This window comes from Myotis nattereri, assembly GCF_964212035.1.
Source record: "Myotis nattereri genome assembly, chromosome: 1".
Taxonomy (NCBI): Eukaryota; Metazoa; Chordata; class Mammalia; order Chiroptera; family Vespertilionidae; genus Myotis; species Myotis nattereri.
Genome location: NC_138075.1, coordinates 132,230,109 through 132,247,175, shown reverse-complemented (window position 1 = coordinate 132,247,175; position 17,067 = coordinate 132,230,109). Strand labels below are relative to the sequence as shown.

General features: G+C 42.0%; 1 protein-coding gene across 1 annotated transcript in view; it reads left to right on the top strand.

The window, feature by feature from the left end:
• Window positions 1–16,821, top strand: part of RSU1 (Ras suppressor protein 1) — a 195,684-nt gene extending 178,863 nt beyond the window's left edge. The window contains exon 9 of the mRNA XM_081098283.1: window positions 15,501–16,821. Within this exon, the coding sequence (XP_080954409.1) occupies window positions 15,501–15,603 (103 nt within the window). The 3' untranslated portion in view covers window positions 15,604–16,821. The remainder of the gene's footprint in view (window positions 1–15,500) is intronic.
• The last annotated feature ends 246 nt before the right edge of the window (window positions 16,822–17,067 follow it).

The following is a 17,067-nucleotide window of genomic DNA, read 5'->3' as shown; positions in this document are numbered from 1 at the left end:
TCCCAGGTATGGGGTTTGGGCACTTCAGAGAGAGCCCAGCTGACGCGAGGGAGTTTGCTCTGCCAGAAAATGATAAGAGGTCATGCATGGGTTTTACCTGTAGCTGCTTCTTCCTGACATTCACCTGGTGAGAGTCTTCTGGTCAGAGCACCAGATAAGTCCATCTGTAAGGTAGATGGATGCATTCTCGGTTTTGTTTACTAAGTTTATTTTATTTTTTAAATCTCTTTCCTCTGTCTATGAGTGAAATGTGACTCTCCACATAGAAAACCAGTGGAGAAGGGGAGGGGCAAATGATACAGTGCTGTCTAAAATCTCAGGCATCATGCCATAATCTGACCAGAACATACAAAGAACCTTAGAGATGTGAGCCCTGAAGGTTTCAGTTAACATGATTTTGCTTAAGGTTAAAAGAGCTGATAAACATAGTGTGGTATAATTTTTGTATGTGAAGTGTTCAAGTTCCACTCAGATGCCCAGCTCTGACCAGGTTAGTGCTGTAAGTGGGTGCAGTCTGATCCAGCTCCCAGTCTGTGTGTGAGGGCAAGAGGCGGCCTGCGTGCTAGACAGTCACCACCTATGTAAGTCCACATGCCCCATTTTCTGACTAGGGAAACGCAAATTGTGGATTAATTGCAAAGAACCTCATTCGGTGTTATTTGCCCTGCACTCTGGAACCTGCAGGCTTGTAGGTAAAGAGTTGTTTAACTTTCTACTAACTTAACCATGAGTCCCCTGCCATGGTCAAATCATCAGGTCCCCTGGACTGAGAGAAACTGTGAGGGAACTATTGTCAGTCCCAGGAGCAGAGTCTAAATTGTTAGCCACAAACAAGAGGAAGATGAGGACAATGAGTAATACCTCTATATTTTACCACTTGTCCTCATCTGCAAAAGAAAAGGAAAGAAAAGGAAAAGCGTTCTCTGTTTACACAGTGTCATTTCTAGTTCAGTGACACTAACTCTATATCTGTGACATCATTGATATCTAGAGCCACAGGACAAATATGCACCCCACAGGGTTTCTTTAATTCATGTGACATTGTATAAGGTTTAAATGAGTTAATATATAGAAAACTCCACAGAGGCTGCATGTGGCAATGCTACAGTATAGTCATTGCTGCAAGAGTTTTGCTACCGTGATCACTAGCTTAAAAATGTTAGAGGTTGTGAACAACCTGGAGCCATTCATGAAGGAACCATGTGTTACCAGAAAGACTCATATATCCATAGTAAAAATTTATTCTGATTTTTAACTTGTCCAAAGGAAAAGAAAAAAAAGCCACTGGTTTTATGATGTTCATTTTAACGTAATTCTCTGTTATAAGCAATTACTATCTTCAGCTAGTTCTTACTAATCGCACATATGATGAACACTCAACAAAAACCCATTGTACCTTAAAGGAATTTAATGGAAACCCTGGTCACAGTACTGTGAAAGAGCCTCCATGAGAGGATGACTGACTGGGCTCCCAGTGGCCTCACTAAATGGTGCCAAGACCCATTTACTCCATCCCCAGCCCTACCTTTAGCCTCCCAGACTCAGAACCCTTGCAGTAACTGAGGAAAACACGTAAGAAACTGATGTAGGAACCAGACTAGAGCAGCCCGTTGGCCTGCACAGCACACATTCTTTCAGTAGACAGCTCTAAATGTGAAAGGGATATATAATCAATTGATGAGCACGGAATTGGGATATTGGGAAATGTTCCTTGGCTAAGATATTCTCTCAATTTACCAGTAAATATTTATTAGGTGGGCTAGTGTGTGGCAGGTACTGGAGAAACAAAATGACTAAGATAGTCCTGTTTCAGAGGCACTAATGACACTCACATAGTTGGATATTTCCATTACATCATACAGTCACTCATTCAGTCAACAATCATTTATTGTGTGCCTATGGCATAGCAGTCACAGAGGATACTAAATAAGGCAAAGTTCCTACTCTCCTGGGAGACAGGAAACAAGTAATCATATAAACAAAATAATTATATTGTGACTACTTGTGTGAAGAAAATACATATGGTTAAAGATAGATAATGTGGGCAAAAAAGACCTCTCTTAGGTATTCATACTGGAAGCAGAACTATATTTTAAAAACTCTTGGGAGACTTTAAGGGAAAAAATTGATAGCCTTACAGTCATAGTGGGGGACTTGAGCAGCCCACTGACATCACTCAATATATCTTGAGGGGAAAAAATCAGCAAGGAAACAGTGACCCTAAATGACACACTAGATCAGCTGGATTTAATTGATATTTACAGAACATTTTCATCCCAGAGCAGCAGAATATACATTCTTCTCAAGTGCACATAGAACACTCTCAAAGATAGACTATAGGTTAGGGCAAGGAGATTGAAATCATATCAAGCATCTTCTTGTATCACAATGGCACGAAACTAGAAAGCAACTACAACAAAAAACATTCAAGCACATGGAGGCTAAATAGCATGTTATTAAACAATAAATGGATTTCCAATGAGATCAAGGAAAAATCAAAAACTTCCAGGAAACAATTGAAAATGAACACACAACAAACCAAAATCCATGAAACACAGCAAAAGTAATCCTGAAAGGGAAGTTCATAGCATTACAGGCCTACCTAGAGAAACAAGAAAAATCTCAAATAAACAATCTAACTCTACATCTAAAAGAATTAGAAAGAGCCCAGTCGGCAGGGCTCAGTGGTTGAGCATCGACCTATGAACCAGGAGGTCTCAGTTTGATTCTCAGTCAGGGCAGATGCCCAGGTTGCAGGCTCGATCCCCAGTGGAGAGTGTACAGGAGGCAGCTGATCAATTATTCTCTCTCATCATTGATTTTTCTCTCTCTCTCCCCCTCTCCCTTCCTCTCTGAAAGCAATAAAAATTAAAAAAGAAAGAGAATGACAAGAAAAACCCAGAGTAAGTAGAAGGAAGGAAATAATAAAGATCGGAGTGGAAATAAATGGCATAGAGACTAAAAGAAACAATACAAAAGATCAATGAAACCAAGAACTGGTTCTTTGAAAAGATAAACAAGATTGATGAACATTTAGCCAGACTTATCAAGAAACAGAGAGAGGACCCAAATAATAAAATCAGAAATGAAAGCAGTGAAGTAAAAACTGACATCACATAAGAATTATGAAAAAAATATTATGAACAATTAGATTTCAACAAGCTGTACAAGATGTATGGAATGGACAAATTCCTAGAAACATAGAATATTTCAAAACTCAATCAGGAAGAATCAGAAAATATAAACAGGCTGTTAACAAATAATGAAATTGATGTAATAATAATAATAATAATAATAATAATAATAATAAAACTCCCAGTAAACAAAATTCCCAGTACAGATGGCTTCACAGTGAAGTTTAACCAAACATTTAAAGAAAAACTAATACCTGTCCTCAAATTATTGCAAAAAATTCAAGAAGAGGGAAGACTTCCAAGTTCTTTTTATGAGGCCCGCATTGTCCTAATTCCAAAACCAGATAAAGACACTACAAAGAGAATTACAGGCCAGTATCCCTGATGAACATTATATTAGCAAATTGGATCCAGTAAAACATTAAAATGATCATACACTACGACCAAATGGGATTTATTTCTGGGATGCCATGTTGGTTCGATATTTGCAAATCAATAATCATGATACATCACATAAACAAAATAAAGAATAAAAATCACATGATCATAACAATAGACAAAAAAGGCATTCAATAAAATCCAGCATCCAGTTATGATAAAAACTCAGCAAAGTGAGAATAGGGATCATACCTCATATTAATAAAGGCCATATATGACAAACCTATAGCCAACATCATAATCAATGGACAAAAACTACATGTGTTTCCCTTAAGATCAGGAACAAGACAGGGATGATCACTTTCACCACTCTCATTCAACTTGATACTGGAAGTCCTAGCCACAGCGATCAGACAAGAAGAAAAAATAAAAGGCATATGAATTGGAAAGGAGGAATAAACTTGTCATTATTTACAGATGACATAATATTGTGCAGAGAAAAACCTTAAAGACTCCACTAAGAACCTATTTAATAAATGAATTTAGCAATGTAGCAGGATACAAAATTAACACCTGGAAATCGATGGCATTTTTATACAACATTAATGAATCCTCAGAGAAACTAAAAAAAAAAAAAAAAAAAAGTTCCATTTCCCATTGCAACAAAAACAATAAGATACCTGTTAATAAACTTAACCAAGGAGGTAAAAGACATACACTTAGAAACCTATAGGACATTGAAAAAGGAAACAGGAGGATACAAACAAGTGGAAGCATATACCATGTTCATGGGTTAGAAGAATTAACATCATTAAAATGTCCATACTACCCAAAGCAATGTATATATTTAATACATTTCCTATTAAAATACCAATGGTATACGTCACAGATCTAGGACAAATACTCCAAAAGTTTATATGGAGCCAAAAATGTCCGAATAGCCACAGCAATCTTGAGAAAGAACAAAGTTGGAGGAATCTTAATACCAAATGTTAAACTATACTACAATGCCATTGTAATCAAAGCAGCCTGGTACTAGCATAAGAACAAGCATATAGATCAACGGAACAGAACAGAGAGCCCAGAAATTGGCCCACACCATTATGGTCAATTAATATTTTACAAAGGAGGCAAGAGCATACATTGGAGTAAAAACAATTTCTTCAACAAATAATGATGGTAAAATTGGACAGATACATACAAAAAGTTGAAACTAGACCACCAACTTATACCATACACAAGAATAAACTCAAAATGGATAAAAGACTTAAATATAAGTCATGAAATCATAAAAATTCTAGAAGCAAACATAGGCAGTACAATCTCAGACATCTCATGTAGCAGGATTTTCACTGATATATCTGCTAGGGCAAGAGAAACAAGGGAAAAAATAAACAAATGGGACTACATCAAACTAAAATGATTCCTACAGCAAAGGAAACTATCATCAAAATAAAAAGGAAACCCAATACATGGGAGAACATATTGGCCAGTGATACATCTGATAAGGGGCTAATTTCCATAACATACAAAGAATTCATACAACTCAACACTAGGAAAACAAACACTTCAATTACAATATGGGCAAAGGATCTGAATAGACACTTCTCCAGAGTGGACATACACATGGCCAATAGGCATATGAAAAATTGCTCAACATCACTATTCATCTTAGAGATACAAATTAAAACTATAATGAGGTATCACCTTATACCTGTCAGAATGGCTACTATTAATAAATCTACAAACAATAAGTGATGGCAAGGGTGTGGAGAAAAGGGTACCCTAGTACAGTGCTGATGGGAATGTAGATTGGTGCAACCACTGTGGAAAGTAGTATGGAGTTTCCTCAAAAAATTAAAAATGGAACTGCCTTTTGCCCCAATGATCCCTCATCTGAGAATATAACCTAAGAATCCTGAAACGCCAATCAGAAAGAATTTATGCACCCCCTATATTCATAGCAGTGTTATTTTACAATAGCTAAGGTCTGCAAGCAGCCTAAGTGCCCATCAGCAGATGAGTGGTTAAAAAAGCCGTGGTACATTTACACAGTGGAAAGTATATGACTGTGAAAAAGAAGGAGGTCTTACCCTTTCAACAGCATGGATGGATCACGAGATCATTATGTGAAGCAAAATAAGCCAGTGAGAGAAAGACAGATATCACACAATCTCACTTATATGTGGAATCCAATAAACAAAATAAGCTGATGAACAAAATAAGTCCAGAGGCATAGATGCGTGGAAAAAAACTGGCAGATGTCAGAGGGAAGGGGTGTGGGAGGGTGGGAGGGGGGATGGGAGGAGATTAACCAATGAACTTATGTGCATATATTCATAGCCCATGGACACAGACAATAGGTGAAGGCCTGTGGTAGGTTGGGGGCTGGGACATCTGTAATACTATCAACAATAAATAAATAAAAATAAAAAGAATAAATAAATATATTGAAATTTTGAGTAGTGCCTCACACTTACCCTGACTGTTGTAATCTCTCCAGCCAAATATGTATTGGCAGAATGTGAAAATTAAAGTGGGTTATGTGATACGGACAAAAGCAGTAATTTGTAATTATATAGTATTAACATCCAGCTCCATATTAAAAGGACGTATTAGGTATTTATTATTTAGCTTTTAGAGGCAGATTCAAGTTAGTGAATTTTAAGGCAGTAGTTTTTTGTTTTGTTTTAGGAATCATTTTGAAGGATGTATGCAAATATAAAATTGTTTTTCTTTCTCACATTTATGAATAGGTTTGTATATCTGTGTATTATAAACACATAGAAACATGCAGTTGGATCTTTTTATTAAAATCTCTACAGTTGCAAGTACTAGATTACTAGTAATTCTTTTTATAAATAATATTATTTAATCTCCAGATATGAAATCTATTAAGGAAGTAACTTATTTGGGAACTTAAACAATCCATTAGACTTGTTTTCTTTTTCCTTTTGGCTTATTCTGGAATTGCAACATCTAGCATTTTGCAGTTTAATTTAAAAGGATTACCTATTTTCTTAAATGCTTAAGTGGGAAGCAAGGTGCAGTTATCGATTTTTCTCTGCATGTATTCCGTGGAAGCTGTATTTGCTCCTTCCCCAGGGACCATACCTCTGAACTGCATGCTTGCTGGTGACAGCTCAGACCTCTGATACATAACCAAAGACCTTGCCTAATATCCTTGCAACTGCTCAGGGAATTTTTATTAAGTAAAAGCGTCATTAAAGTAGACAGGATGATGAAGTTTAATGAGCATCTTTTGTGCATGAGATTGTTAGTTTTGGTCTGCCAGAATCCTTGTTTCTGTCCTTCAGTGGGGCAGATAGCGAGTCTAGAATATACGGCATATTTTAAAATCTGCTTTATATTTTATATTTTTGTGTAGCTTAACATCTGTTCTAAGCCAGCTGTTACATGTTTTTTGGCTATTTATGTAGATGCCATTGGCACTGTATGTTTATGCTTCTTTTTTATACTGTGTGTTGGTTATAATGTGAATGTGAAAGACACATATTACCGTTGGTGAATTACATGGAACCATCACTTGAAGGTTTGATCTCCAAAAACCATTGCTTTTTGAATTAATGAGACTTCTCGTGCTAACTGTTAATATTTTTTTCTTTAAGACTCAGCAGTTTATGTGCTAAGGTTCTGTCACCAGCCCCTCATAGCTTCTAGATGGGATAAAGTTATTTCAAATGCTTATTAATAACCTCGGCTTCCCACTCTGTCCGCAGATTTATTTGTGGAGATTTTAAATTTAGCACCCTACCATAAGATTACAGAGTATAAACAAAATTATTTCTCTTCATCATTGTCACTGGCCATATACTTAGACTTTAAAATTGGTTCTTTTCCTGGTCTGTGTAAGGACTTTCCATGGAAACCACTAAAACAACATGAGGGAGGCAGATGACGTGAGCACATGACTTAAGAACAGCATATTGTTCCCCTCACATACCTGGCATTCTGAAACACAATATTTACCTAGCCCACATGTGCTCCTAGCAGTGCCTGAGTATACAGAATACATTAGAAGTGAAATCAGCTTTCAAGAAAGTGGACAGCTTATTAGGAAGACAAAACTGAGAAATCCACAAAGTTGGGAAACAAGGTAACTTAGTGAATCAAGAGTTTGATCTTCGGGAGTGATTGCCTGGGTTTGATCAGGGCCTAAACTTGCTACACCTCGGTTTCCTCATTTGAAAAATGAAGACAATAAAGCCTCCACTTCGTTGGATTGCTGTGACAGCGAATGTTGAACGAATGGTAGCCATATTTTAATGTGTCCCTGTAAAGGCACTCTACTGATACTTCAAAATAGCAAGCCAGGAGCAGGAATCACTTTATGGATCACCAAGGACTTAATGGTGAAATCCTGATAAATCCCACAGAAATCGGGGTACAAGGGAAGTGGAGGAGGCTGTGGAATGCCTAAAAATATGAATGAGATCTGAATTACAGAAAAGACTCAGACAGGCATTCCAAGAAATAGTGACACAGATCAGCAAAAAAAGGACCAAAAGGCATGCAGGCGGGCAGGAAAGCCAATCCCAGGACTCGGGTTGATTTAGCACTTCTGTATTTTTCACAGCATTTCAGTGAACTGAAGCAAGTCTGCTGGCCAGATACACCTGAAAGGCAGACGTGCAGATACTCCCATATGCCAGCTAAAATAATAGATGCAACTCTAGGTTACTCAACTAATACGTGGCAGAACTCGCACTCGGTCCCTCTCTCCTACACTCCACGCTGCCTGCCTCTGGACCAGCCTTACTATATGCAGGTGTGTTAGTGAACAGAGATGAGGTTGGGTAAATTAAGTGTGACATGGCATGTTCTGTGGCAGCTGTATGCCATACACCAGGCTGGGTACTTGATCCCATGGGCAGGGGCTGCTGTTTTTCATGAGTAAACCAAGGAGAGATTATTCTGTCACTTGTGTGTAGGACACTGTAGAGGAGGGAATGGATTAGCATCAGGGAGACAAAAAAGGGACCCATTATAATAATCCAGTGGCCATGTGATAGGGGCCTGGATTAGGATAGGAGGAAAAGAATGGATAAGATCATTGGGTGATGAAAGTAAGAATACTCACCATAAAGCGACTAATTAATCCACTGAGTTATGAATCTTTTGAGAAGCTAATGAAAACTGTTCCCCTTCTGCTGAAAAATGCAGCTTTGCTTGGAGTTTCAGATACTTTCCTGGTCCCAGGCTAAGAATGTCTTTTGTAGAGGAAGTGTCAGTCAAACTTGACTCATGTGGTGACAGGAAAAAGAAGCAGACGTCAAAATGACTTCAGTGGTGACTTCAGTTTTGACCCTGAAGGTCTGGAGACATAGAGGGACAGACTGGAAGTTGGGGTAGAGACCTGTTATGTGCTTTGTTTGTGTTTTAGAGCAACTTGTCCAGGTGGGAACAAGGCACAGCAGGGGTTGAAGGTGGCGGTGACTTGGAGGGCTGCTGCTCAGAAGTAATAGTTGAAGCTATAAAATTAGATGGTTGTTCCAGGGAAGAGAACACAAAGAGATAAATGCAGAAACCCAAAAATCAAAGAAGTGTCCAGAGAGAATAGCAGCCAGGATAGTGCTTTGCAACCAAGGAGGCAATTTTGAAGAAGGAATGAGGTGGTCCACTCTGGTCTTCATTGCTGCAGCCAAGACGGGATTGAGGATCTGCTAGAGACCCTTGGATCCAACAGAAATGATAAGACATACAGATTTTTTTCTAATGAAGTTACACGTAGTAAATAAAATTTACCTATCAATAATAGAAAAGCATGCTTACCATCCTGCTTAATATAATAATTGTTTGCAAAATGTGTTCTGATTTGGGCATGCTGGACTTTTCTCCTGTGCAGTCTTAGATGTACACAGGCAGAGTGTTCAGTTGCATGGAGCTTCAAGTGGCCAGTGTGCAGGCTGCTTGCACAGGATGCCTCAGAAGGGATCAGGCTGGTGACCCCAGCAGTCCCTGAATCACTTCGGGATGATTCCTCTAATGCTGGTCTTTGGCAAGGAGTCTTCAGGTGACTGCTCAGGGCAGGGCCCATCCCAAAGGGACGAATGGAGAGCCCTCAGGGCCTGGTGGTACTGGCTCGCTCATGACCCACCACAAGGGCATACACACACATATTGCCTTCCATACTCTCTTCAGCCTCAGGAGCCTGTTCATCAGACCCTTGAGCTTAATGAACCCTTTCTTGTCGTTTTAGATTGGGGTTTTTTTGGCTTTTTTCTCCTCCTTAATCATCTCCCAGTGATCATCTAGAACAGCGGTTCTCAACCTGTGGGTCGCGACCTCTTTGGGGGTCGAACAACCCTATCACAGAGGTCGCCTAAATACATCCTGCATATCAGATATTTACATTACGTTTCATAACAGTAGCAAAATTACAGTTATGAAGTAGCAACGAAAATAATTTTATGGTTGGGGGTCACCACAACATGAGGAACTGTATTAAAGGGTCGCGGCATTAAGAAGGTTGAGAACCACTGATCTAGAAACCTCAGATTTCAGGGGAGAGATTTTCTAAGACTCTGTGCCATAGGTTCTCTTCATTTTCTGGGTTAAAGAGTTTGCCCACTGGCAGCAGCTGCCACATTGGTGACCTTGAGCCAGGCTCCCTTTGCCAACATTCTCAAGCTGGCATGGCCGATTTCATTGCCCACCAGAATCTCCACTGAGAAGGGATTGATGGCAGAGCAAGTGCATTCCTGGCTGTGCTCTGGCAGCGGCTGAGAAGTGGAAGGAACCGGCCATCTTGGCCTGAGTCATGGACCTTCATGAGAGGTTAAAGTGGCGTAGCAGCCTGGAACACCTGTTGCGTGCCTGAATAGACAAGACCTTGTCCGTGTCTGAGTTAATCTTCTCCAAAGCTTTGTGAGATAGCTGCAAATTTTTATCCTCATTTTGCAGATGAGAACTGTGGCAAGTTAGTCACTTGCCCGAAGTCACACATCGTTCAGAGCCAGGCAGGGTGTGGGGAGGAGAGGTCAGTGAAGACTGGACTGTTCCCCGGGGATCCTCAGGGCAGGCGGGTCAGTCCCTCTGAGCAGAGTGCGGAGGCGATGTGCTAGTCTGGGAAGTGCCTTGTGCCAGGGTCTGAAGGATGGTTGGAATTTCCCAGGTGGAGGAGGCAACTGTAGTCACCAAGGCCCTAAGGGGAAAAGTACTTCACAAGAGGAGGATATGGGTAATCAGGACAAAAATCCACCCCAAAGGCTGTGGGCTATTTTTTTTTTAATATATTTTATTGATTTTTTACAGAGAGGAAGGGAGAGGGATAGAGAGTTAGAAACATCGATGAGAGAGAAACATCGATCAGCTGCCTCCTGCACACTCCCCACTGGGGATGTGCCCGCAACCAAGGTACATGCCCTTGACTGGAATCGAACCCGGGACCCTTGAGTCCGCAGGCCGATGCTCTATCCGCTGAGCCAAACCGGTTAGGGCGGCTGTGGGCTATTTTAACTAATCATGTCTTTTCTATATTTTGTGAAGCTTTGACATATGGAGGTCTTGCTGACTGGGGAGAGGCTGCCCTTCCCAGGGCTAGTTAACTCCTAGAGACAGCAGCCAGCATGCCTGAAGGTATGCCTTTCACATACAAACCAACCACTCCAAAGCCCTTACCCACAGCCACCCTCTTTATCTAAAGTACACGCACCAAGACAACACTTCCCCTCTTCCCCATTTCGGACAACTAGACCATCCCTGTGGCCCAGAGGCCACTGAAATTATTCAAACTCTCCAATTCTAAACTCTCTCAAACCTGCCTACTCTACCTCACCCGTTCCTTTCCAGGCCCTGCTCTCTCCTACGACTCCTTCTGTCTCCTGACCGACCCTCGTACTTCCCCACGTGGCCCTGCATGGTGTGGTATATCCCCCTCCTCTCAGGAACTGCATATAATAAAACTTCTTTCAGTGGCATTGACCTCTCCGTGTCATCACTCAGTGACCCTCCATGACCCTCTATAAATTAAACTCAGATACATTCAAAACATGAGCTGTGAGTGTTAGCTTCAGAGAATGGAGGCAGCCGGACCATCGAGTCTAACTACAGTAAAGAGGGGACAGTTTGCCTGCCTGTTCCCCTTCTTCTGGTAGAAACAGTGCCCATTACTCCTTTGGGTACACTTTGAGTCTTTTCTGAAATGTAATTTTTCACTTTCCCTTCTTTTCAGTGCTACCTCAGACAGTTTCTATTTTTTTCTGCTTAAATTAAGCAGCATCTCCCTGGTGGGCTGCCCTGTGTATGACCCAGAGGGTTTCACTTACTGTATGAGTTCCCTATTGCTGCTGTAACAAGTGGCCATGAACTTGGCATCTGAAAACAAAACAAATGTATTATCTTATAGTTCTGGAGGTCAGAAGTCTGAAATCAAGGGATCCACAGTGTTGCTTCCTCTGGAGGCTCTAGGGGAGAAGACATTTCCTTGCCTTTCTAGCTTCTGGAAGCACCTACATTCATTGGGTAGGAGCCCCTTCCTCCATCCTCAAAACCAGGAGGGTCACAGGCTCAAATATCTCTCTGACCGTGACCTTCCTGCCTCCCTCTAGGACTCTTGCCATTCCCTTGGGCCCGCCTAGAAAATCCAGGTTAATTTTTCCAGCTCCAGATCCTTCATCACCTGTGCAAAGTCTCTTTTGCAATGTAATACATTCCCAGGTTTCAGGGATTGGAATGTGGACGTTTGGGGGCCATTATTCTGACTACCACACTTCCCAGAGGGAGGCCCCAGGACTAATCACTGGTGGGGCCAGGAATGGAGTCTGAGGCTCTGGACCCTGAGATGCTTGTCCTTATTGCTCTGCCACAGTGACGTCTCCACGTGGGACTGGCCGCTTAGTAAAGCGGCGACTTGCATCTGCCCACAAAGCTGGAGGAGTGAAAGGATCACGCAGAGAAGGGAGGGCAGTGTCATCCCGGCTCTGCGGTGACTCACCCAGGAAGTGGGGCACTGCATTTAGCTCTGCCATGGTTGCTTTCTTCAAAGGGGATTAAGACCTTTCTTCCAGAGATGCTTGGGGATTTGCGTTGATAGAAAACACCTTGTTATTTTTTTCAGAGGAAAAATCCCTTAAGAAGTAAAGTAATCATATAATTATCTATAGTTAATCTCTCTGACTGTAACCCCACGTCGGTCCTATTTTTCAACAGGCATTTGCTGGCCACTTGCAATAGGCTTGTCATGGCGCTGGCTCTTCTAACCACAGCCACCCTGTGAGGAAAACCATGTCATTTGTTTTTTACATATGGAGAAACCTAGGCACGGTGAGAGTGAGAGACGCTAATCATTTGACCAGAGTCAATAACTAGGGGGTGACAAAACTCGGATTTAAACATCAGGTTCAGCACTGCTGTGCACCTGGCCCTTCATAGGGACTTGCTGTGCAGCCCCAGGAAGTTCAGGCACAAAGGGGGGTCTGGAAAAAGGAATGGAAACTTTGAAACATCCCAGTTCCTTCCTAATAAGAGGAGCCTTGCTGAGTCCCAACAGCTTTTGCACCCTCTTCTGAAATGACTTTGCTAGATGACCGCTGTCAGGGTCCAGGTAACCCCCACCCCTCTGGGAAGCCTTCCAGGCCTACGAGGCAGGACATGGTATAGCAGGCCCTTAGCAAATCTTGCTTCTCCTTCCTCCCACCTCATTTTTGTCATTAACACTTTCTAGCACCAAAGTGCCCTGCATTTCCCAGTGAGAAACCATGGCATTGAATTTATGCAGATTTTTGTAACTTTTAAAGTTTGATGTTGTCTGTGAGTAAGAACATGTAGCTTTTTTTCCCTTATGGGGATAAGGACTCAGAAAGTAGAGGAGAGCTACATGAAGCTGTAAGAAAGCTGGATAACTGACGATCCTGGGGCCATGTGAATGCACAGAGTAGACGCAGATCTTTGCTTTGTGCCCAATGAGAGGAGCCTAGAGACCAGAGACCTCCCTCCCAGCACATCACACTGAGCTCCAAGCCCCTGAGCTTGAGGAGGTCAGGCTGGTAGTCCATAAGCATGCTTCAGATACTGTGTGATCAAGGACTATAATCAACAAGTCTACTTTGGCTCAGGGTTTCCTCTCCATGTCAGATGTACCTGAGAGGGATGCTGGAGGGATGAGAGAAGGGGGTGTGCAGGCCTCCCCCCCCCCAAATAATGCAGGATAATATTCCTATCTCAAGATCTTTATTTAATCGCCTCTGCAGAATCCCTTTTGCCATATAAGGTGGCAGTCATAGGTTCCGGGGATTGGGACAGGGACAGCCCTGGGTTGAGGTGGCCATGTCAGTGAAGCTGGACTGGCTGGACTTGCCTCTCTGCCTAAACCAGTGGTTCTACATCTGGGATCCAGGGCCCCTGGTGTCCATGATGTAGACTTCAGGGAAACCTGGCATTTGTGAAGTGTGAGGGAAAGCAGCAAACATGGGCTTAAGGATCTGTTTTTCTTGGTAGCAGAGTCTCTTGAGGAAGGAGGAGTTTTTCCTGTAGAAGCTCAGGGTGGCCCCCTGTTGGCCTGGGTAGGCCTGGGCCTCTCCGTTAGATTTAGCAAAAAGTCTAAGCACTTACAGAAGTTGAAAGCTAATTTGCAGGCTCCAATGTTACCTGTCCAGGAAATGTCGTACCTCTTTGACCCAACAGATGGCCCTCTGCTGCACCTGGCGAGCATCCCGCACCTGGCTGGGTGTATGCGCTCCATTCGCTCCACATGCTCCAGCTTCTGGTCTGTCCCCCGCCAGCTCCAGGCTCTGCATTCTGAGCTCCTGGGAGCAGAGACCTGTCTTCAGATCACTATTGGTCTTTAGACCACTTTTAAGGAGATGCTTGGAAACTTCTGGAAAAGACAGAATACAGGATCACCTGTCAAAACCCTAGTGGCCAGCTTGCCCTAAGCACTGGACCAGTTGCCCAACTTTGTGTGCCAGGTCCTCCCCTCAGCTGGCCCACCGGTGTCATCGAGAGATATGCACGTGCCAAGTAGTGCCGCACTGTGCGCTGGTGAAATGTGAGTGTCAGGGAGGGCACCGCTTCCTTGAATGGGCCTTAGGACAAGGAAAAACTTGAATATGGAGGTCAGTCTTTTTGTCATCCCTCCTCGGTTGGCACAAGTCAGCTGCAACAAGCAGAGTCAGGCAATGCCTCCCCTACTGAGGCCGGACACCTGCCGGGCTCCTGGGGACACAGTTATATCAGTCAGGGGAGTTGAGGTTGAGCTGTATTATTTTAGGGTGGTTTTTAATTCAGTTTAATCAGAATTACTCATAAATTATCAATTAATGACTATCTGCTGTTCATTTCAATCCTCTCAGCCACAGAGCTAGCTTGCTCTGCGACGAATGCCATCGCCGTAATTGCAGGGTGCTCTGTCAACATTTAATCAGCAGTACTTATTAAGGCGACACTGATGTGTGGTCGCCACCCCAGCACTATCCATCAGGCCTGAGCAGCCAGCGCGGGCTCGGACACCATTGCTCTCTGTCACATTATCCAGCCCCCGAGCTTTCGGCCAGGCAGGATGCTCACTTTTCACTAAATGGATACTCTATCTCTCCAGTTCTACCCAATTTTTGTCATTGTCTACTTAAACACTCACAGCCTTCGGAGAGTCTGTCTGGAATGTCTGGGCTAAGCATTGTCAGTTCTCACAGGCCTGTGTCTCTCTTCCTTCAGTGTTTTTGCACCATGCCCAATGACTGTGAAATTCCAGAACTGGACCTCCTGGAATGTTGTGTGTGTGTGTGTGTGTGTGTGTGAGAGAGAGAGAGAGAGAGAGAGAGAGAGAGAGAGAGAGAGAGAGAGAGAGAGAGAGAATTTTTAGTTCTTAAATACAGTGAATGACCCAGAGAAAGCAGGTGATCTTTTGGTTTTTTGTTTTATTGGCTTAGTGAGTATTCCTGGAGATGAATCTGTTGTTTAAAGCTCTACCAGTACAAGCATGTCTTGTATTAGGAAGGGAGATCTCACTGTTTCTCTCTTTCTTTTCAGTCTCTATGGCAGACACATGCAGGCAAATCCAGAACCACCGAAGAAAAATAATGACAAATCGAAAAAGATCAGCCGGAAACCCCTGACAGCCAAGAATAAGTAAGGGCTTCGTATGACCTGGACTTCTGGTCTCTTTTTTCATTATTGCTTCTGTTCTCTCTTGCTCTGTCCCACAAACAAATACAGTTAACCCCTGAACAACACTGGTTTGAACTGAATGGGTCCACTTATTCATGGAATTTCTTCCATAAATACTGTAAATGTATTTTTTCTTCCTTATGGTTTTTCTTAATGAGACTTTTCCTCTAACTTTATTATAACAATACAGTATGTAATAAATATAACATATAGAATATGTGTTAAACTGTTTATGTGATTGGTAAGGCTTCTGGTCAAAAGTAGGCTATTAGTATTAAATTTGGGGGGAGTCAAAAGTTATATGTGGCCCTAGCCCCGTGGCCGGCAAACTGCGGCTCACGAGCCACATGCGGCTCTTTGGCCCCTTAAGTGTGGCTCTTCCTAAGCCTTAGGAGTACCCTAATTAAGTTAATAACAATGTACCTACCTATATAGTTTAAGTTTAAAAAATTTGGCTCTCAAAAGAAATTTCAATCGTTGTACTGTTGATATTTGGCTCTATTGACTAATGGTTTGCCGACCACTGCCCTAGCCGATTTGGCTCAGTGGATAGAGCATCAGCCTGCTGACTGAAGGGCCCTGGGTTCGATTCCAGCCAAGGGGACATACCTCTGTTGCAGGCTCGATCCCCAGCCCTGGTCGGGGTGTGTGCGAGAGTCAGTGTGTCTCTCTCACATCGATGTTTCTCTCTCTCTGTCTCTCCCCTTCCCTTCCACTCTCTCTAAAAATCAATGGAAAAATAGCTTCAGGTGAGGATTAACAACAACAGAAGTTATATGTGAATTTTCAGCTGCATGGGGGTTGCGAGGGGTTGGCACTTTTCTTCCTAGTGTTTACCACCTTACCTTTTAATTTCTTTTGGTAGGTGGTAGATTTTTATAAGTTCTTAAAACCATTTCCATTTGTTTCCTTAAAATTACCAAAGGCAGGAAACAAAGCTCCAATTCAACTGCAAATTTCATAGTAGGCACAGGTTTCAGTTTCTTGAAAAGATGTTCACAAAGCTGCTTGTTATCCAAAGAATAATTAAATCATGTAATCATTTAATGTCACAGTTAACACTGTTCACTCTTCTGTTTATTCACATAACTCATTCTTTTGCGTTATTAAAAATGTCCCCGCACCACTGAGATATTATGTTAACTTAACTTACAAATGATTTTAATAAAATCTTGAATTTGTATCATGTGTTGTTTCTTGAATAAAGAACAATCTTCTCTTATGTGTATACACATTTTTTACTTTTTCCTGCAAATTTTCTTGTCCACTTTTATTGGTTATAGATAATAAACTCTGAAACTTTCCATGAAAAAATGCAAAATTAGAGCCAGTTTCTTCTCATATTGACTTGTCAGTTGTTTTGTTTTTTTCTTTGAAGACTGTTGCTAATTTGGGAAGGAGCAGAAAAACAGATCTCGGGGAGATTCTG